The sequence below is a fragment of the Manduca sexta genome, chromosome 22, assembly GCF_014839805.1.
Source record: "Manduca sexta isolate Smith_Timp_Sample1 chromosome 22, JHU_Msex_v1.0, whole genome shotgun sequence".
Classification (NCBI taxonomy): Eukaryota; Metazoa; Arthropoda; class Insecta; order Lepidoptera; family Sphingidae; genus Manduca; species Manduca sexta.
This window is the reverse complement of record NC_051136.1, coordinates 3,064,997-3,089,649: the sequence shown is the minus strand read 5'-3', so window position 1 is coordinate 3,089,649 and position 24,653 is coordinate 3,064,997. Positions and strand designations below refer to the sequence as shown.

The 24,653-nt window shown below is 34.8% G+C and overlaps 1 protein-coding gene across 1 annotated transcript in view; it reads right to left on the bottom strand.

The window, feature by feature from the left end:
- Positions 1 to 24,288, bottom strand: part of LOC119190185 — a 115,214-nt gene extending 90,926 nt beyond the window's left edge. The window contains exons 1-2 of the mRNA XM_037441484.1: positions 23,385 to 24,288; positions 23,027 to 23,219 (exon numbers count right to left, since the gene is read on the bottom strand). Of these exons, the coding sequence (XP_037297381.1) occupies positions 23,027 to 23,219; positions 23,385 to 24,185 (994 nt within the window). The 5' untranslated portion in view covers positions 24,186 to 24,288. The remainder of the gene's footprint in view (positions 1 to 23,026; positions 23,220 to 23,384) is intronic.
- Positions 24,289 to 24,653: the final 365 nt, after the last annotated feature.

Here is a 24,653-nt window from a genome sequence, read left to right as displayed (position 1 = left end):
GTAGAGGCGTCTAAACAGAGTATCAATTAACGAGAAATGATTAATTATTCGTCAGTGATTAGTTTCAATAACAAGTTATTTTATACTACGTGAATGGCACACCACCGCCACTCTCGTGGAAAGTCGGCGAAGAGTTTACAATGAACTTTAATTGCCATACAATAGACAATATATTCGACCACGGAGATGGATTGGAATAAACTATGATAACAATGCACACGTTACTTGTTTGGAATTCCATTTAGTTATCTAAATCCATGGCACACACCTCTGATTTTTTTTAAAAATATGTATGCATTCTTTGTGAATTATCGCTTTCTTGCACACCTGAGGAGTTCTCTATAGGAATTTCAAGGGTGTGTGAAGTCTACCAATCCGTACTAGGCCAGCGTGGTGGACTAAGGCCTAATCCCTCTCAGTAGTAGATGAGGCCCGTGCCCAACAGGGAAACGGTATATCCTACAAGGCTGATATTATTATCTAACTCCATACATCCGATTCCAACTGGCATAATTGTGTCGAATGTCGAGGGCATATCATCTCTCGGCAGTCGACATTCTATTGGACCCCCCCCCCCCCAATATTTCACTTCTCTTAGGTGCAGTGGGGTCACTTTGTCTTGACCATATAAAAAAATAAATAATTCGAAAGTAACTCTGTCTATTCATCTGTCAGTCACGTTGCCACGGCTGAACCAATTCACCGATTTCGATGAAATTTTGTATGAAAATAGTATGAGATCCTGTAAAGAACAGAGACTAATTTTTACCTCTAGAATATAGAGAATAGGAGAGAAGAGAGAATATAGAGAGAATAATAAAATAATAATCTTCTATACTTATAATAAATCTGTAGAGAGGTCAATTCTGTACATGAAATATATTTCCAAAATAACTATCAGGGGGTGATTAGAAACACCAAAGTTATACATGAAATACGCTAATAATAAGCCATCACGCGTGAATACTGAATCATGCTATAAGCTTCCTTCGATTTCACCAGGATCCCATCATCAGACCCTGACAGGACAATCGGACCACCTGCATACCACCTTACTTAAAAAAACATCCCGACAAATTAAGCACCTCCTCCATTTTTGAAGTCCGAAATCCACGCGGGCGAAGCTGCGAGCGGAAGCTAGTAAAAAATATACCGCGATTCTTTTAACCCGGATTTTTTTTCAAACGGGCAAAGTCCCGAGCTCACGTTCGTTATTAATATTTCTTTGACCAGAACCCACTAAGTAGCTAACCAAATGGCCATCAACTAAAATTCATAATAAATCATAAATCAAACCCCAGTAAAGCAATAAGAGTAACCACGTAACTACTATCTAATTACACGTAGATACTCCAAAGGGATTATTTGTAATAAACAAGATCCCTACCCCAACACCGGTGTCTAGAGAACGGATATCAACTTAAGTTTCATTAAGTTGAACTTAACACCATCTCTAACAATTCACTAAGGGCACCGCATAGTTGTTAATCACTGAATCGGACCCCAGTGGCTTAAATTTTATAAGGGTGTAAGCTGTGGAATAATCGGGAACCTTTCTGATTACCAGTTGTGATAGAGCTCTCGTACCTTATTTCTAGGGTTGATGGGTAAAGTCTTTTATGGTTAGACATTTCTTTTTTGGAAAATGAAGTTGTCTTAAAGTCTAAAGAATCGTATCTGTTTGTAATCGATAATTACATTACGTCTTATACAAGTTTGGTTTACAATTGGCATCCAGAGTTTGACACTTTTTGTCGTCAAGTAGAGTGGCAAAAATAGGCCATTAATAATTAAAAAAAATAAAGAAATATTTTATTTGATTGTTTCATACATAACATACATAACATCACGCATTTTATCCCCGAAGGGGTATGCAGAGGCGCAACTAGGGCACCCACTTTTCGCCAAGTATGTTTCGGCCCATGATGTGATAGGGGGCGAGCCTATCGCCATATCGGGCACAAATTCCAGACTCCGGGCTGATACTGAGCAGAAAAACCCAAATATCACTTTGCCCGACCCGGGATTCGAACCCAGGACCTCAGAGCGCTATTGTACCGGACGTGCAATACAACTACGCCACCGAGGCCGTGATTGTTTCAAGATGCTCATTAATAATTATCGAGATTAAAACTTTCTAAAAAAATCCTAAATAATTAATATATCTTTGTCCACTTTCAAAATCATGAATGAAATTATCAACTTAATATAAAGTTTAGTTCATAAATATCGTCAACCCTTTTTCATAATTAATTTGCAGATCACTCGAAAACATCTAAAGACCACTACTTTTAAGCAATTAAAATTAGTTGAGGGTAATAATTAATATCAGCCCTGTATTATATACTGGCCCACTGCTGGGCACGGGCCTCCTCTACTACTGAGAGGGATTAGGTCTTAGTCCACCATGCTGGCCTTGTGAGGATTAGTGGACTTCACACACCTTCAAAATTCCTATAGAGAACTTCTCAGGTATACAGGTTTCCTTCACCATTAATGCAAGTGATCATTCACAAAGAATAGACACAATTTTTTTTAGAAAAGGCAGAGGTGTGTGGTATTGGGATTTGAACCTGCGGACATTCGTCTCGGCAATCCGTTCCACAACCAACTAGGCTATCGCCGCTCATTGCAAAATTAGTTGAGGGTAAATAGAAATAAAGTTTTATCGTCTTTATGTACTTTAGTATCAACCCTATCTAATATAGACACATAACAGGACAAAGGCGAGGGCAGTATGTAGATACAGGTCAACTTAAACTGGTGATGTAGGCAAACTTAATAATTCAATTTAAATTAATGACTGAACTATCGGCGTGGCCTGTAGTAATAGACCTATAAATAATATTCACTATGTGCTAGTAACTTTAATAGACACCTATTGCTATAAATTCGCGGTTGAATTCATTTTACATCGGTGTTAGGCAATTTGTATGTATTGATTTTTGATATATAGAATTATTTGTATGTACACAGATTTCTCTGAGATTTGTAGGTTGATTTGCGTGATAATTATGTTATTCAGTAGAGGAAGTTGTTATGGTTGTGCCACATAAGACCTTTATACTGCTTCATACTGTAAACAAAATAAAAAAGTACGTCTAAAGTTACGCCACTGTTTCATATAAATTAAACTCGTAAACACTTTTGTTCCGTTTCGATTTGAGATTAAAGATGTCTATAATATTGTCCCCAAACCCTCTTTTAATCCAACTTTATTTGCATAAAGGTCAATTTAGCTCGTATTTTCAGATATTGACTATATGTGTTTGAGAAAAGGGATGCAGATTTAAAGCTGTTATTTTGGTCTCCGGCAATCTTACAACGCACTCGTCCGAAACGCAACGGCAGAGATGCCATCGAAAACGTTCTTTAAGTCCGTGGTACAACCCAGTCGTTTTGACTCAAGCATGTAGACAAAATAACCTATTAATACTTTAAAATTTTACGCGTGTTTTGTAATCGTTTTTGGAATTTGCATTAAAATTTCTAGTATCTTTCGTTTAATATAATTCTCAGTATTAACACTTTAATTATATTAATCAGTAAGTTTCGCTTATCATTTATTTTGCTCGGTTTGTTATATTGAAAATATTATTTCTTACTGACATTAAAGTGGAAGCTAAATATTGAACAGTGTCAAAGCTGTGAAGTTAGACTGAAACTGAGTGAAGTGTTGACGTGGAGTGTAAGTTATGAGATATAGCGGTTTAGCAATCTATTATTATCCGTATCTTGATTGTTTTTTAAAACTTAACTTATATGTGAATACTGCCTTATCCGATTTGAAGTAGAATTTAAATTGATTGGGTAGGCAATGTCAGAGTGTGTCATTATTACATTGTAGTAATCATAAAAGTAATTTCGTAATCCATCTGTCGGTATTTATCTCCATTTTGTGAACGGCATAACACTTTATAATTTTACCTGGAGAATGTATTTTTTTTTTATAAAATTGATATGAAGATAGTTTAAAAATCTGGGGATGTTAAAGGCTACTTTCTATCCCAGGAAAATATAGAGCGGGATTTTTATCCCGGAAAACTATTTCACGCGGGCGAATCGGTAAGCAACAGCTAGTCACTAATAAAAACTAGATTCCAATCACGCCATACGCTATTTCTAGACCAAGTCCCAATATAATCATCATTCCAATATTTGCTTCGTTATATCACAAAATATAGCACGAACAAAGCTAATAAACTCAGTGAACCATCATATTGCCTTCGAAACTATCTGCCAATTTATATTAATAGTCAAACCGCCTTATATTACGTAGGCAATAGTTTATAAATCGGCCCATAAGCCATAACCGAACCGAAATCGTCAAGTCGTTGAAGACATTTTGAGCCACCGGCCTTCGGGCCAATTTGGCCCTTTATACAGAATTCCTCGGTGAAACTAACTTGCTAAAATTAATTTAGTGGGCACCATTATTGTGCTGAATACAAAGTTAAATTTCTTGACGACGCTGGCAAGTATTGCATGAACAGGCACTTTGTGATGTTGCTGGATACGGTATTTGAGTTTAGCGTTGATTGAATTGCCAATTAAATTTAATTAATTTAATTCTAATTATAATATTGGTAGAGATCTCTACACTGAATGGAGAGTAGACCAACGAGCGTAGAAAATCATGGTAAATCATCAGTTACTTTTCTTATGGTGATTGAGATTTTCGGAGATCCGAACTCTCCCAATAGTCCTTCCATTTCTCAAAGACTAACAACAAATTCGTGATTAATTTGAATAGTTGTTTATGAACAAAGTTAAAATATAATTTCGCTTGTAGGCCCCTTTTTTGCCAGCATATACCATAAGTTTTTAATATTTCGTGCAATACATCTTTTTCTTTCTGAGGAGAGCCAAAAAAATCAAAGAATCGCGTAGAAAATCAAGGTAAACCATCAGTTACTTTTCTTATGGTGAATGAGATTTTCGGAGATCCGAACTCTCCCGATAGTCCTTTCATTTCTCAAAGACTTACAACAAATTCGTGATTAATTTGTTAAGTTGTTTATGAACCAAGTTAAAATATAATTTCGCTTGTAAGCCCTTTTTTGCCAGCATATACCATTCGTTTTTTTTTTAATATATCATGCAATACTTTCTCTGTAAGGAGAGTTAAGAAATCAAAAAATTACGTCACCAATATCAAAGACTTAACATCTTAAATACTAGTCAGGAATGATGCATACAAAACGAAAAGGAATGATTTTTCGATTTACGACTGAGCAAGCATTTGTAAGAAAGCTGCTTCAATCTGAATGATGCGTAAGAATGAATTTTAAAATTCTCATTTGGAGCATTTGTGCGATTTTTTTTAGTAATTGTAGTTTTTCTCTTGTAAGTTGAATTATATTTTTGGAGGCTAAAAACCACCCTCTCTTTTTCAATCACTATAAATTTTCTTCTAAAAGCGGCAGCTCATGCATATTTATTTTGCTTTTGTGATTATTAATAGTCTCTGATTATGACTTAGAAATTTACCTATTAACCTATTACTTGCTTTTACTATAATTTACTATTATTAAAGCGACTAAGATGGTGAACGAGAAATTATCTATTAAAGTTATTTAAGAATATCTATTTACACAGTCAGTAATAGACTCCATAAAGAGCTGAACATTAGTTCTGAACACACAGAATGTTGTATGTAAACGTAATGCAAGGTCCAAGGAGTATTTACGTAGGATTCTCTCCTAAGTGTTTGCAAATATTAAATTTTCAGTTGAAAATGTTTGCAAACGTTTTGCTCATTTGATACAAACAATAAACTAAATTGTTTACTCTTGTTATGTATATTTACTAAAGGGTTTAGCGAGTTTTTTCCTCTAGCAAGTGTAGATATTTGTCTCTTATTTGGTTCTTATGTCGCAAGTAATAAGGGTGGGTCTATTGCAGTTATTAACTGTTCTAGATACAATTGATACCGGACAGAAAGCCATATTTACCCGAGAGAATCGAATCCATAACAAAGGCAATCTTACCGTACGTGCACTACCTAATCAAAAGCAACTTTATAAAACGGGTTTTCCTTACAAAAAAATAAAAAAATATATTTGCATAAGCAAAGGTAAATAACATGAAAATACACCTATAAAAACACGCAAAGAAATATCGCAGTTCCGGATACGTTTCCATTAAAATGGCCGGATGTACAGCACGCAGAAATTAATTTGCTGTCACTGCATACATTAGTTACGGTGTGCGCCGAGCGAGCGGTTCAACCTTAAGGAAGTTTACCATGATGCTGTACCATCTTGGGATATTTTTTATTGCTTTGATTGAGACGAGCTTGCTGTTCGTCTGATGGTAAGCGATACTACCGCCCGTAAACAGTCGACACCGTCTAAAAATATCATTACAAAGTATTGTTTGGTATTCCACAGCATTCACCAACTCGAGCTGAGGATTGTGAACCTTTTTTTTTTTTGTACGTGCACAGAAAAATGATCCCTCTGCACCGGATAGTAAGTAGAGTGGGGTTTAAAGGAATGTCGATTGACAAGAAATGATTACCCCTCGACAGTCGACATAATTATGCCGACCTGTTGGAATTGGATATATAGGGCTGATCCCGGAACGCGACATACTTACGTCGCCCACTATGGCGGGTTTTAATACCTTGTGTACGGTGGTAGCTATTGGATATATTTGTTTTATTTATTTTCTCACACACAGTATATATAGTATAATATATAATATAAAATATATACATGTGTATTTTCATGTTATACATAATATAATATAAATATATCCCACCACCAGCAAATCAATCTCAATACCGTAAGTTTACTAATATAATTTAAGTAAATTTATTTAAGGACGATATTAAGGTTACCTAATAATTTCTCAAATTTGTTATCCAAAAAATCTTCATCGGACATTGACTGTTTAAATTGCCACGGTAGGTACATAATTATGTGCGAACACGCCAAGCCTCTTGTCGGATAAAGTGGAGGAAAAATATTTTCTTATGTTCATTTTATAAAATATCCATTAAATCTGATCCCTTGGATAAGCGTTAGTTCCAAACTGTGTGTGTTCTTATATTGCTTCTTTTAATCCAGACCAGGGATCTTTGAACACCATCGCCTATACAAAAAAAAAAACGAATTTAGCCAAAAATTATGCTATACTAGCTTTTCCTTTTTGTCTTTTACTAATAAATGCATGTTGCTTATTTGTAATTGTAAGCTCTAAAAAAAAAACTTATAAGCAAAAATTATGCTATACTAGTTTTATTTTTTATCTTTAACTAATAAATACATGGTACGTATTTTTAATTGTAAGATCTATAAAAAAAATCAAAAATAATATCCCTCAAATTCCAAGTATCATGGTAACAGTACACGCAACAGGCTAACTATATGTCTTCGAATGTGGTGTTTTAATCACGTCGTAGACAAAATTAATCGCACTTTAATTGCAACTGTGAGCATTAATTTTATGAATGTTTTAAACGGATTTGTTAACTAAACGGCTATAACATTCAACACTCGTTTTTCACCTTGGTAAAACTTGAATCTGCATTATATTTTAGCTTCCAAAACTACGAATATTTATGAAAATAATGTTTTATTGCAACATTCCGGTTTTTATTCTGGCGTATTACTTTCTTTAATGGCATTAATTATCATTTTATTTAAGGTGGTAGCTCAAGGTCCATTTTCATACATTTTGTTTCGGCTTTAATCTGGGTAACTAAACAAGTATTGGCAAGTAAAGAATTTAAATTCACGTCTAGTTAGTGATTAGTTCTCGCAGTTGAAAGAAAAATGTAAAAATAATTAATAATCATGGATATTTCGGCCTTTAAAATTTAATATGACGAAATTTTAAAGGCAGAAATATCCATGATTATTAATTATTTTTACATTTTTCTTTCAACTGCGAGAACTAATCACTAACTAGACGTGAATTTAAATTCTTTACTTACCAATACTTGTTTAGTTACCCAGATTAAAGCCGAAACAAAATGTATGAAAATGGACCTTGAGCTACCACCTTAAGGAGTTGTCGCTATGACAAAGCACAACTTTACTACAACAATGCTGCGTTGTAATTGAGAAGGCAGTAAGTCAAAGACGGGCAATTTTGATTACTGATTTAGAATACACATTAAAAACACTTTCTTTCTGTCTACGTTTCATACATATATGTATATTATAAATACACTTTCATGATTGATAAACAGCAGTGGGAACGATATGATAATCTAATAACTATATAATAAATCAGAACCGCCTTTTCTGGCTCACTGTTTTCGATTACAGGGCAGAATGGGTATTTGACATTTACGTTTTGATTTTGATTTCGCGGTATTTCGGTGCCTATTTATTGCAATGTTGACTGTTCGATATTTACCTCAGTGGGGCGTATTCATTAACCGAGATATTACGTTTCGTTTGTTAGCTTTAGGCAAATAAGAGACGAGTGATAGGAAATTGATTAAATCATTAAACCAGCAGTATAAAATAGCCAGATCCGAAAAAGTCTTTTCTATTTCTTTAATCTTATACTGTTTTAAAGGTGGATACTCATCTGTATTATAATATTAAAGGAACGTATATTGACTGCCTCGAGGGCATAGTTGTAATTGTATGCGGTAAGACTACCGTGCTGAGATCCTGGGTTCGAATCCCGAGTTGGTTCAAAAAAAGTTGTGGCCAAGTTTTAGAAAACTGCAATATTGTAAAAATAAATATAAGAATAAATATAAATATAAGAAATCATTATATAGTTATAATATAATAGTCATAATAATATAATATAGTAATAACAAAACCCAAATTAGAAAACTATATAATGATTTCTTAAGTTTACGCGAATATTAGACATTAAAATTAAACTAGCTAGCCTTGTCCCCGTGACCACGAAAGCTGCAAAGCCTTCGAAACGTCGGGAGAAAACTAAAATAAAGCCACGATAAAATCCAAAAATAGTTTAATTTTAATAGAAAACTATATTTTCAATATTCCCGTCCGCAGCCCACATTTTTTTTATTGCTTCGAATGACGAGACGAGCTTGCTGGTCGCTTGATGGTTAGCGATACGACCGCCCATAAACAGAAGATACACTATCCAACACCTTGACATACAAAGTATTGTTTGGTATTCCACTGCGTTCGCCATCTTGAGTCATGAGATGTTAAGTCGTATTATGTCCAATAGTTACAAGCTACAATGTCCTTCAAACCAGAACACAATAGTGACTGCTGGCAGCAGAAATAGACTTTGCGGTGGTACCTACCCAGGCGAACTCTCACATATAACCTATCACATCTAGTAAATCTTTAGAAAATCCAACCCAAACAACCTACCTAATCAATCTATAGAAAATCGATCCCAAACAAGTTAACAGTTAGCTCCATAGAACCAACGTTAGTTGTCCAAACATATGCCAATGACTGTCTAGGCACCGTTTTAAACGTTTAGACGGAATGGTGGTCGAATTTGAGTGCGAATTTGGTTTATTGATGCGATCTGTTTGCTTCATTTGGTGTGGATGACTTGAAAGTGGTCAGAAGTTTTAATGGATTTAGTTCTAGGATTTAAGGATCGTATGGTTGGTATTTGTTTGGCGTTTGTTTGAATGGATATGTCAAAATTGGTGCTTATGGCTGTTAAGTGAAGTCAAATTTTAACTATTTGCAATCAGGTATTGTATTTTTTTAATTTGTTATTCAAATGTTTACTACTAGACAGTATACAGTTATATCGAGTATGTATTGTAATTATTGTTTATTTCTAGGCTGCATTATTTGTAATTACTGAAATGGGTCCAAATTATAGTAATAAAAAAAAATTAACGAACCTTGACCAACATAAACTAATTTCTTTTGGTTACACTTATTTTAGCCCATAATCGTCAATGTTTCATCCTCTCCGTCTGCTGTCCGACCGTCCTGAGCCGAGGTTCGTAACCCGTTAGTGGGTTGCCGTCAGCATGGTCGCTTAATTTTCAAAGGTTGCGAGCGCCGAAAGCGCTCACTCAACTCTGGTCTGTTTGTATAAGCCGGGTCTTATCAGACCGACAAAAGTGATGTCAGGTTACAAAAATAAAAACTTATTCTAGTAAAAGATTTATATACAACCAGAACCACGGAACATAAAAACATGATTCCGCCTAAGAAAATATTAAGTCAGTTACTCTTATTCCTTGAAAAACATTTCGTGCTACCGAAGTCATAAAAGATGGGTTTTATATAAAATAATAATTTCTTATATTACCGCGAATGTTAGATATAAAAATTAAACCAGTTTTCGGATGTTATAACGATTTTTATTTTATTTATTCTCGACGTTTCGTAAACTGCAGTCTTCATCAGGTCACGGAGAGGAGACGGTCGTCCAAAAAGTAAAGAAAATATATTATTTTTTTATAAAGTAACACGATGTCGACGATACACATCGCCTAACTGGAAACATTTCAAAATAACTGGTTCATTTGCAGGATTCATGGAAGTATCTTGAATAGGCATTTGCCCAACATTGGGACACGATAGATACAATATAATATAATGTAAATATTTTATTTAAAAGAACCGATCTTTGATATAAAACACACCATCATAATGAAGTTAGTTCAGAGATCCTTGACAAGCTATCAACCCTATTTCCTCTTAAAGGTCTTGCAGCCTTCCCATCTATAACATTAATTTATTTGGAATCTCTTGTCCTTCACGCCTTCAATATTACCATGACAATGCCCTTCAAAATGGAACGTTCACAATGACTATCGTTTATCGGCAAACGCTAAAACGGAACTGCCTTTTGTGGCACTTTCTGGAGTACGCTTTTTATATGAAAATTGATATTAGAGAAATATTTTTTTGCACTGTAGTGAAATAGAATTCGAGAGGTCTGTGATTAAAAATGTATTATATTGAAGTGATTTTTTGTTAAGATATTGTGGACAAACCTAATTTTAACTATATTTATCAGTAATAAACAGTGGCGAAGGGTCCATATAACGCGATTCCTAGCGGCTTCTTTTTAATAATGTCGTGCCAACCCTATAATGAGTTACGGATAAGAGAAATAGTAAGAAAAAAACATATCCTCTACACCAAATATGTCGCTTAAAACTCGGCATTCAATATGGACTATAGTTTTAATAATCTAAAACAAAATTTTCGCTTAACTAACTCCGAGAACAACTCTAACAAAAAACTCAGAAAACAAAGCGTCTCGTACAATTAAATTACACTTCCCATAGAATCCTGAACAAAACTACACGACAGCGAAAATAAAAGCGAGACAAAATAAAAGTAGGGAAGCGTAACTTGGTGTTTAACACGGCACATTACTTACATCCGTGTAACATATTTGCATACAACAAACAAAGCTATCCGGTGTAATTAAACGTCAAACTGTGAAGGGAGAAACTAAAACAATTACTATATGGTGTGGCGCGAGTTATGAGCGGAAAATTTCAAAATATATTAATTTTGAAGTTGCTTTGCAGTTACTAGTTTACTTCGGATTATAATTTAAATAAATAAGAATTATCTTTTTATATCTATTATTTTACAATTATGTGAAACGATAATAACCATGAGAAGAATGCAATGTAATATAAAGCTGATAATCGGATCATAATCCATGAATAATTTTGCAACCACTCATTTAAACTTCACACATATATTGTCTCTTCATAATAAAATTTACCTTCAATACTTAAGAGCATACCCACCATGTTTAATCTTTATCGAGTAGTTACTTAGTAACTAATAATAATAATAATAATTGTTATTTATTTCCCACAAGTTATTATTATTATTATTACTTAGTAACTGGCTTTGTAGTATGATGGTTGCCCGGTATAGTACTAGTTAAAGAAAGCTGATGTGATGTGGTAAAATTTAAATTTAATTTAATTTAAGGTGGTTAAATTTAATAAAAAAAAAGAATATAAAGATAATTGAAAACTTCATAAGTCACCTTTAAAAGTCTAACATGTTTCTTTTAATATATAAGACATGACGAAAATCCTTAATTATAGCATAATATCAATTAAATTCTCAGGTGGATATAACATTTTTGATGAAATAGTTGCTTTAATTCATATTTTAGATTCACAGGATTCCGAGGGATGGATTTAAACTCCAAAAGTTGTAGGTGAGCTCATTGCGCCTCTAATTAAAAACAGAAACGCAAGGATTGACTATATTGATTTAATATGCTATAGGATCAGTGTCACAACTTCTGAGTAAATGCTACTCTCCACATAAAAGTATAATCCGACCAAATACAATACTGATACTCAAATATGCGGTCTCAAATGAATGGAAATAAACAGTCTTACTTACAAAAAATTCTCAAAGCTATGCTTAGTTAAAACACAAATTTACTCGATCAGCTGTACGTCAAAACCCGCCATCTTGCCTCTTAATAATGTTTAAACTAGAAACCCGGTGATTGCTATTTAAGCAATTCTTAATTCCCTCTTAACGCTAAAACAAGTTTATAAGAAGGACTGATTATGAGTACAATCTACATAAGCTGTTTAGTAATAACTAGTAATAACTGTTAAATATAATTGACTCAAAACTTGTGAAATAGGCCCTCAATCCCTCAATATAATGAGCTAATAAACTAAACAACAATTCGCTCATCATTTACGCCACGCGCAAAGCCGCGACGGGCATTTGATTAACTTTGGCAGCTTCACAAGTTGTTTGCTAACGCGCTTCCGGCCGTGTGTGCTCGCCATTTTTATAGCCACAACCTTTGAAGAATTTCTCATTAAAATTCTTCCCGGCTTCGCAATTATCTTAAAATAAATTGGTATAAAATAATACCAGCTTTATTGTGTCGGATGTTATTAATGAGCTAAATATAATACAACTTGAAAGCTCTTGCGGAAAGTCCATTCATAAAAATGTTTTTATCGCTGAGGATATTACTTCAAAGTTTTATATTACATTTTTTATTATATTTTATGATTATTTGTGATTGAAATAGGCTTGGAAAACTTCCATACGTTATTTACTAGAGTGAAATAGTTAAAACACATGATTGTGTACAGAGCGTTGAATTGGCCTGCGAAGCGCTAATTCTCAAAAGCAAGACTATTAATTGTTAGTAACAATCAGTCACGTGACATACAAAAAGTGATCACGACGTCGTCGTATTGGTCATTAATTATGATTCTCATTCCAATGATTTTTTGGTTGAGGTTTTTAAAGGGGACTTAAGAAGTAATGACAAACGTACGCTTGTGTTTTGAAAATTAAAACATTTTAAGTCAAACTTTAACTTTAAAAAAATATTATAGTACTGAACCAAATAAAACTATTTTACGGATCAGGGATACGGGGGTGACCCCCCTCCCCCCGTGACCATGAAGGCCACAAAGTCTTCGAAACGTCGGGAGAAAAGTAAAATATTAAAACCGCGATAAAATCCGTAAAATAGTTTAATTTAAATGTCTAACATTCGCGTAAACACAAGAATTCCTTATTATAATACTCAGCATATAATTCTAAAGAATTTTTACTTCAACTAAGATAACTCATTTTAAATGCTCTTTGAACATATAAAAGTTAAGTATTTGTATAATTTTTTTATTCCAATTTATATAACTCCTACTAAAATACTCTTTAAACATGAAAGTTATTCCTATATATTAATTTTGAACCCTTGCTCTTCTCGCATAACGTCCAAAACGTAACTTGTTATTAGAGTTACACAATTTGAAAAGCAAACACTCCCGATGGCCACGCTAGATGCGGGAACAATTACGAGCCAGTCGGTCCAACTTGTCTGATTAAATCTAGACCGCAGCTCGCGCCTCGTCAGGAGTTTGTTACAACTACATTACACTGGCTTGTTAGCGAAAAATTATTTGTACTGAATACAGTACTAAAGTTTTAGTATATTCGTATGATTTCTTATGTTTACGCGAATGTTAGATATTGAAATAAAAATGTATTACGGATTCTTACGTAGTTCTTTGAAATTATCTATCTATTATTTCAAAACTATTGATTGTTATCAAAAAAATATTTAATTTCTATTTTGAGGTAACTAATTGATATTCATATTTTCACTTAACTTAAAACCTTTATAATGCAAATAAAACATTTTGCAGATGAGATTTTGTTCTTAGGGACCGTTGATTTATCCTCCTTAATATGGGTAAGTCAGAATTTCTTAGGCTTAATAGATATTCACGGATGATGACAATCTTTGAACACTCCATTATCGTCCGGTAACATAACTTTGGATAATGGATAACCATCGATTTATATGTACTACGTACTAGATTTGGTGTTCAGAACATTCACTGTGTTCAATTGAATTGAACTGCCATCCATCCAATATGAATGCTTGTGGTTGTGTACGGAGTGGCGCTCATAATATAAAAACGCGATTCAAAGTGCTAATCTGTATGTAAATAAAAAATATTAGTCAAATAAGTAAAATTCATTGTTGATCAAGTTACTAAATAAGTTATAACAGTGACGTTTTGGTTGCCATTTTAGTTCAGATGTTGAACAAATAGTTTATATGGACGTTCGTGTCTATAGAATATGTCAATGTGGATAACAAATTTTGGAATAGCCTCTACAGTAACTTGATTTATGGAAACCAAATTAATCATTTTTTTCCATAAAGATTTTTTTAGGAACATTAGTCAACAAAATGGTAAGCGAATGTCATATACAAAATGAATTAAGTGTAACTGTTATGTAAAACTATCCAAACACGAATTATCACTTCGCACAAAACATCTCAACTATCCAGTAATAAATCTTCATAAAACATGTTACATTTACATACCACGACAAATCCAGACCATGGTACCTAATTCAAGGTTCCTTAATTAAAGGGTTAGACCCTCGAGAAAGGCCTTTAATCTTGATAGTGGCATTAACAAACTCACATAGTTGATGGAAAATATTCGCGAAATGTTCTATGATATACTAAATGTGATTTTATAGTGGCCGCAGGATATGTGCTATAAAAATCCCATTAGAGATTTGCAGATGTTAATGGACGTTGGGATGGGTTTTATGATGCTAGAAATAAAAGGTTTTGTTATTTATTGTGATAATGCGTTTGTATGAGTCATTGGTGTTTCGGGGAGGCTTTGGTTTTATGGAAATAGTGAATTAATGGATCACATACGGGACGTCATGTAGGTCATAAAAATTGCAAAAAAAGTATTTTTATGTTTCGGTAAAGTAGTTCGCGTGTTCTACACCTCTATATCGAAGCTACACAACATGAACTGAAACCTGAATATAAAGTATTGATTTGTAAAAATATTAAATACTCTTTTAGACTATAACTCATATTATATTTCCCAATAACAACAAGATCAAATATTTAAATTATCATTATATCGTTTTCCTGATAATAATTCTTTTCTTAATAAACAAAAGGTCTTTATATCCAAAGTTACAAATGAAGAAGTCATAAAACTAAATAATAAAATTTTAATTTAAATCGCACAGCAAATATCTCGCGGAAACATTGTTCTACTTCATTGAATGTTTACAAAGCGCAGAACATTCTCGATCCGCGTTTGATAGTTGGAGTCGGTAAGATTCCACTGAAAGTTTAGCCTCAAAAATTACCAAACCGCGCACTCCACGTGTACCATCTCGTTTAGTTTTCTACCAGCTCGCCACTTCGCAAACTAGTTTCAGAACTCTGAATCCCACTGTTGCCAATTTTACACATTTCAAAGAGGCTCAATACGGTCCAATAAAAACGAAAAAGAGCGCAACTAAAGTCTCTTACACAATGATGTTTTTACTGAATTTAATTAACTCGGAGTAATAATTGTTTTACTCAAACCCATCAGCGAAAATAAACGAAAACTAAAAAAATATTTTAATTACAGCGATGCATGTTTTTTAAAGTAATGTACACAAGGTTTTGTTCATTTTTCACTTTGTTAAATGTTAATCGAAACTAAAATGGATTTACTAAGCAGACATTGGGGCCTGCATTATTTATTTTCTTTCGGTACTTTTCTTTTTTTTTTATCTTACTTTGTCTCTCATATATTTACTTTCGTTTATCTCTGGTTCACTTTATTTATTTGTACTTCATATATAATAAAATTTCGTACATAGGCAAACTTAATGCTTAGGCATTCTCTTCCAGTCAATCTTAGGTGGAGCAGAGATGAACAAGGTAGGTGCATCAAAACAATTTGATGCGGTAAGCAAATACAACAGTAGATATAAATGATACGATATATATTAATATAACTAACCTAACTTTACACGTTTATTATTAGTTGAGTCCTTAATATTACATTGATATCAGATTTATCGTATTATTAATGGAATGATTTAAATGTCATTTGTTCATTTTGACACTACAACTAATAACTTTATAAACTGCATGCAATTTCTCTATCGTCGATCAGAATGTTTACATAAAATTCCTCAAATATAGCTCAACGAAATAACTCTAGCTCATGAATTCCTTGTACATTTTGCGATCTATAATAAACACTGTGACTGAAGCCTTACCGCGATGGTGTGGGAAACGTTCAACCGTCTGAATCTAGCGGTAAAACTTTTCACTAGAGGTGACATAATATGCACCTTAATAGAACCTAGAACTTTATTGCGGTTTCTATTTACAGATTTAGGATATTTCAGTTTATTGTTTACTCGCGTTATTTATTTAACGGATCAGTGAGTTTAGGAAGTTTTAGATATAGTTTAGAGATATCATTAGTTTGGATACAGATTCGCATTTAATACAGAGACTGATTCGGTGGCGTAGTTTTGATGCGTGCAAGATTCGATATCGCTTTGAGGTCTGCGGTCTTAGGTTCAAATCCAGGGTAGGGCAAAGTGATATTGAGTTTTTATGTTCATTATCCATCCGAAATCTAGAATTTGTTCCCAATATGCTGAAAACCTCGCCCCCTACCACATCATGAGACGGAACACACTTGCCAAAAGGGACCTGGTTGCTGCCCTGCCTACACTTCTTTGACAAATGTGTGTGTGTGTGTGTTTTTTATAATAGAAGGTTGGTGAGCTGGCAGGTTACATGTTCGTTATTGATTTATATATAATAATGAGCTATTCTGCTTAATATGAAATAAATTTGAAATATCTTTCGAACATAACTGGCAAAAAAAAATATTTGTTTTATTTCTACCTATCCCTGAACATCAGAAAAGGCGTAATACTATGTATAAATGTAATTTATTACTTTTTCCACGAAACACTAGTAAATTGCTAGATAAATTAGATGCAGCAGTCGCCTATCAAAACACATCAAACGCACGAAGCTATAAACTTCAAAGTAACACAAGTTCAAAAACACAAAAACTTAACCAACAGAAATGAATAATAAACAGAACAAAACAAAATTAACATTTCAGAGAAAAATACACACGACTTCTGTTTTATTGTTGGCGAAACGTCTTAAGAGGAGCTAAACGCAAACAGACAGAGCTTCTAATTTATTAAACGCATTAATTTCTTAGCGTAATGTGGACAGGGTAATTACTGCGTTTAAGCGTTTTGTAACAAGCTCGGCAAGTTGCAACGTTCTGTTTTGAATATACGGTCTTTAGAAATTGTGGATTAAAAAAAACACATCACATCTTTATCCCCTCGACTGCCTCGGTGGCGTAGTTGTATTGCACGTCCGGTACAATAGCGCTCTGAGGTCCTGGGTTCGAATCCCGGGTCGGGCAAAGTGATATTTGGGTTTTTCTGTTCAGTATCAGCCCGGAGTCTGGAATTTGTGCCCGATATGGCGATAGGCTCGCCCCTTATCACATCATGGGACGGAACATACTTGGCGAAAAGTGGGTGCCCTACTTGCGCCTCTGCATACCCTTCGGGGATAAAATGCGTGATGTTATGTATGTATGTATGTATGTATCTTTATCCCCGCAGGAGTTCTGAATATACGCTGTTCAATGGAATTATGGGTTTTTTAAAATAAATCGACTTTATACCCGAAGGATAATGCAGAGACCACCAGGGTACCCACTTTTTACTACGTGTGTTTCGTCCTATGATGTGATAGGGGGCGAGTCTATCGCCATTTCGGGCTAAAATTCTAGTGTCCGAGGTGATATTGAAAAGAAAAAATACTATATCTTTGCTTAACCAGGGATTCGAACCCGGGGCCTTAATATACCTCTATAAAGAACGATAATTATACCGCAGACCCAATGCGGCTACGCCACCTACGCGGTCGTGGAATTTTTTATCGTGTTTGTGCATTTAATAAAATATATAACAAAGATAAGCCAAGTCCTCGATTAACAGATAGGCAACCTTCTATCCCAGATAATTGACCTTCAAGACAAATTCCGGCAACGACTACAGACAAATCTATCAGTAAAACCGTCTCAAACCATCGATACGTATGTACTCCGTACTAGATCTGGCGTTCCGAACACTCACTGTTTTCAACTGAAATGTACTGCAATCCGTATTGGTTGCCATTTTACTTATACTTTATTTAAAGCGCTTTAGCACAGCATTTTTAAAGTTTGGTTAGACGACGATTGATGTTTTAGCGCTGCAACGAACTTTAGTTCTAATTCCAAATTTTGATATAGGTAACATTATATGGACTTTTGTGTCTGCAGAATATACGTCAATGAGTCAAACAAAAATAAACGCTATACTTACATTTGTAAAAAGATACATTTTAATATTGCATTCTAGACCATTGGAATAAAACGTATCAGCCGAAAAAGCCATCAATCTAAGTGATAAGTGGACCTTACGGGCTTACGTGAGTACTGAGCAGTTCGCATACGGAAGCTTTTAAGGCTCGGAACACGTCTTAATGCCGAATTGCCAGAAATATATGTGCATGTTACTTAAATTGCTGTATCTACGTACTGTAATACTTTGTATTGAGATTTGGTGTTAGGTTTTAGGTGGATTTATAAAGGAATCCTAATCACTGAGGATTAAATTGGCTCACGTGTAATCACGCAGACACACATCACGCATTTATCTTCGAAGGGGTATGCAGAGGCCCAACCAGGGCACTTTTCGCTAAGTGTGTTCCCTTCCATGATGTGATAGGCGCCGAGCCTATTGCCATATCGTGCACAAATTTCAGACTCCGGACTGATACTGAGCAGAAAATCCCAAATATTCAAATTATGCCAAGGAAATGTAAATTTAGAGGTAAGGTATAGATATCTTTTTTATTATTTCATACACTTCCGTTTCCGAACATCGTATGGCCCAAAACAGAAAGGTTGACTTCAACCGAGTTTGAAGCAGCGGTTAAGTATACTCTTGCAATACAAAAACTTAACCAACAGAAATGAATAATAAACAGAACAAAACAAAATTAACATTTCAGAGAAAAATACACACGACTTCTGTTTTATTGTTGGCGAAACGTCTTAAGAGGAGCTAAACGCAAACAGACAGAGCTTCTAATTTATTAAACGCATTAATTTCTTAGCGTAATGTGGACAGGGTAATTACTGCGTTTAAGCGTTTTGTAACAAGCTCGGCAAGTTGCAACGTTCTGTTTTGAATATACGGTCTTTAGAAATTGTGGATTAAAAAAAACACATCACATCTTTATCCCCTCGACTGCCTCGGTGGCGTAGTTGTATTGCACGTCCGGTACAATAGCGCTCTGAGGTCCTGGGTTCGAATCCCGGGTCGGGCAAAGTGATATTTGGGTTTTTCTGTTCAGTATCAGCCCGGAGTCTGGAATTTGTGCCCGATATGGCGATAGGCTCGCCCCTTATCACATCATGGGACGGAACATACTTGGCGAAAAGTGGGTGCCCTACTTGCGCCTCTGCATACCCCTTCGGGGATAAAATGCGTGATGTTATGTATGTATGTATGTATGTATCTTTATCCCCGCAGGAGTTCTGAATATACGCTGTTCAATGGAATTATGGGTTTTTTAAAATAAATCGACTTTATACCCGAAGGATAATGCAGAGACCACCAGGGTACCCACTTTTTACTACGTGTGTTTCGTCCTATGATGTGATAGGGGGCGAGTCTATCGCCATTTCGGGCTAAAATTCTAGTGTCCGAGGTGATATTGAAAAGAAAAAATACTATATCTTTGCTTAACCAGGGATTCGAACCCGGGGCCTTAATATACCTCTATAAAGAACGATAATTATACCGCAGACCCAATGCGGCTACGCCACCTACGCGGTCGTGGAATTTTTTATCGTGTTTGTGCATTTAATAAAATATATAACAAAGATAAGCCAAGTCCTCGATTAACAGATAGGCAACCTTCTATCCCAGATAATTGACCTTCAAGACAAATTCCGGCAACGACTACAGACAAATCTATCAGTAAAACCGTCTCAAACCATCGATACGTATGTACTCCGTACTAGATCTGGCGTTCCGAACACTCACTGTTTTCAACTGAAATGTACTGCAATCCGTATTGGTTGCCATTTTACTTATACTTTATTTAAAGCGCTTTAGCACAGCATTTTTAAAGTTTGGTTAGACGACGATTGATGTTTTAGCGCTGCAACGAACTTTAGTTCTAATTCCAAATTTTGATATAGGTAACATTATATGGACTTTTGTGTCTGCAGAATATACGTCAATGAGTCAAACAAAAATAAACGCTATACTTACATTTGTAAAAAGATACATTTTAATATTGCATTCTAGACCATTGGAATAAAACGTATCAGCCGAAAAAGCCATCAATCTAAGTGATAAGTGGACCTTACGGGCTTACGTGAGTACTGAGCAGTTCGCATACGGAAGCTTTTAAGGCTCGGAACACGTCTTAATGCCGAATTGCCAGAAATATATGTGCATGTTACTTAAATTGCTGTATCTACGTACTGTAATACTTTGTATTGAGATTTGGTGTTAGGTTTTAGGTGGATTTATAAAGGAATCCTAATCACTGAGGATTAAATTGGCTCACGTGTAATCACGCAGACACACATCACGCATTTATCTTCGAAGGGGTATGCAGAGGCCCAACCAGGGCACTTTTCGCTAAGTGTGTTCCCTTCCATGATGTGATAGGCGCCGAGCCTATTGCCATATCGTGCACAAATTTCAGACTCCGGACTGATACTGAGCAGAAAATCCCAAATATTCAAATTATGCCAAGGAAATGTAAATTTAGAGGTAAGGTATAGATATCTTTTTTATTATTTCATACACTTCCGTTTCCGAACATCGTATGGCCCAAAACAGAAAGGTTGACTTCAACCGAGTTTGAAGCAGCGGTTAAGTATACTCTTGCAAAACTATTTCGTTATTTAAAATACGTTAAATGCATCGTTTTCCTTTTTTTTGCTTTACCACTTTTATCAATCCTACTATATTTTTTGTAGGATTCACTCGTGTACGATTCCGTTTCTGAGATAACTATACAAAAAAACCGGATAAGTAAGAGATGGACTTGCGTACCAAGGGTTCCTTACAAACTAGTACGTAAGGTATCTAATATATAAGTGCAAACTTGACAACCGTTCTACCCCTGGACTCAGTTTACTAATCGTAAACAATAAGTTTGTAATGAAAAAATCGTTTTTTTGTTATTAAAATACCTACGTCCTACATATTTACCGTTTTTAGATTATTTTCTTTACATGTACTGTAAAAAATTGCTTCTTATAGAATTCTCTTATTCTAGGACAAAGAAGAATACCCCACAGGTTTTGATTCCGATGTGAAATCGCAAACCATGCGACATAAACGGACATACCTTGTAATCGCAGTGATTTACAAGTTTGATTTTTTCACAGCCGGAAAGGACCGTAGAACCGGGGAGTATTTGCCACAAACTTGATACTTTTGCGCGTTCCTGAGACAAGACTCTAGACAGACAGACAAACAGACAAGAAGTGATTGCATTAGTGTTCGTTTTGAAGTACGAAACCCTATAAACTCTTAACACACGCGCGTAACGTTCTTCCTATAAGGGAAATAAAAATCCAATTAAAACCAGTAACTAGTACTCAAAAGAATTTAAAAAATACCTCGTCTGTAGCAATATTATTAGTTTCATGCATATCTTTAGACCATTTGATATACTTGAAATACGAACTGTCTCAAACGATTCTACAAAGCAAGAAAACTGAATACGAAAGTATTATTGTCCAAGCAAAGAGCCAGCCATGCGGATGAAATCTAACAGAAATGTGGAACTAGATACGTAACAAAGAACTTTCTGAAAATTTATATAACAAACGTGTATAAGTGCTTGCAAAGATTTACTGAACAAATGATTGATTATAACGTTTACAAGTAATGGCAATTATGAAGAATTTTACAGTAATGCAGTATTTAAAACATGCATGAATAATGATTTCTTATGTTTACGCGAATGTTAGACATTTTTTTTTTTTTTTTTTTTTTTTAATCTTTATTTAAGGAGCTTGGTCGTTATTTCACGACTATGTCGCTCCGTACGTCCACTTTTATCCATGCCTACTATTTTTTTATAAAATCAAAATATTTTTTAATAAGCCTTTAGCCTCTTCCGATACTGGAATGGTCAAAAAGCTATTTATGCTGCCCACATTAAAGCTCAAAGTATGAGGCCCACTCCGCACACACTCCGACAAAACATGAATTAAGTCATCTCTTACTCCACAGTCAGAGCAGTTTGGGGAGTTTGACGCCTGCATAAGATGCTTAAACATATTTGTCGGAATATGCCCAGAGCGGAGCCTCATTACTGCCACTAGCTCTTGTCTGCTCAAAGCACAATCAGTAATCCTTGGAGATTGTAACGGCTCAGGTTGAATCGTGCGGTACCATATGCCTTTTTTCTTGGGAGCGTTTATCAAAAAACTCATTCCACAGTTGGATACAGTGACGCTTTACTTGTGTTAACATTTCCGTGTAATGTGGTGCAGGATTTAAAAATATACCCTCCGTCGTCGCTTCTTTAGCTAATAAATCTGCTGTGTCATTACCACAAAGACGAATATGAGCAGGAACCCATTGTAGCTTAATCCTCTTAGGTCTTAACGAAATAATTTGGTTTAAAATCTTATAGGCTAAAGAAGCGCCACGAATGGTAGTCGTACACCGAGCAAAATGTTGTAAAGCGCTTTTTGAGTCGGTGATGACTACAATATTATTATATGAGATTGACTCTGCGTAAGAACAAGCTTCTAAAATAGCTACGAGCTCGGCTGACATAATAGAAATATCCGAATGAATTTTAAAACGTACCCTAGAATTTGTTTGTGGGTCAAAGAAAGACGCACCAATATTCGCCTGAAATTTAGATCCATCTGTAAAAATCTTATAATAATTGGAATATCTCTCGTCAATATACTGAAGGCAAGTTTGTTTTAAATATTCTGTGTTATACTGATTTTTAGCTAGTTCAATTCCGTTAACATAAGAAATGATGAAGTCAGATGAGTCAATATAACTAACCCAATATTTCATCGCGAACATATCTAATAAAGCACTGCAATTTACTCGAACATTCCTAAAAAGCTTTTGTAATTTCCATAATAACGGTTCCTTTTTCCTATTCCAAGTATGACTGCCACGACATCCATCCTCTACTGATGATAAAATATTACTATTGAAATGTAAAGATTTGCATTTAAACAAATATTTTCCACCTAGATAACGTCTCCTAATAGTGAGAGGTTGAAGGCATAGCTCACTCTCCATCACGTGTATTGGCGTTGTTTTCAAAAAGCTTCCAATGATTCTCATGGCCGCATTTTGAATTTTATCCAATTTACTAGTATGACACTGTGCACTATCATCGAATAAAAAGCTTGCATAATCTAATCGACTCCGAACCATAGCCATGTATATATATCTTAGATGCTTGGGATGAACTCCCCAACCCGATCCTGCTAAAATTTTTAAAAGATTTAAGTACTTAGACGCTTTTTCAGAAATTTCATTAATGTGTTTGGACCATCTCAAAGAGCAATCCAGCCATACACCTAAATATTTAACGTACGGGGATAACTGAACATCAAAACCATCAACTTTAACTTGAAAAGAATATTTTTTATACCCTTTCTGAAAGATACACACCTTGCTTTTAGTTGGAGAAATATCTAGACCTATATCATGTAACAAATATACAAAGTTGTTTAAGGCTGTTTGCAATATTCTTACAGAGTCGGAAACATATTGGTTTGTGGTATACAGTACAAAATCATCAGCATACTGTGAGACAGTCACAATATTTATTTGTTTGCTAATATCCATTGTTACAACATTAAAAAGTAACGGCGACAAAGGATCCCCTTGGGCTAATCCCCGACCGGTACTTCTAGCAATAAACGAGGAATTAATATTTATCTTCAAATATCGTTCCTTCAAAAATTCCCATAAATATCTACATAATTTATGTCCAACCCCAGACCGATCCAAAATAGTCATGAGAGTCAACACATCCACATTGTTATATGCATTATCAATGTCTATAAAGCATCCCACAGTAGCGTATTTTTTGACAAAAACCTTTTTGAATATCCGTAACAAGTTTACTTAAATTATCCAAGCAAGACCTACACTTACGAAAACCAACAGTTTTATCAGAAAAAAGTTCATTGCTCTCATAAAACCACTCTAGTCGTTTCTGTAAAATGGCATGGAATATCTTACAAACACACGATAACATGGATATAGGTCGAAGAGATGATAATGAACTAGGATCTCGTCCCGGTTTGGGAA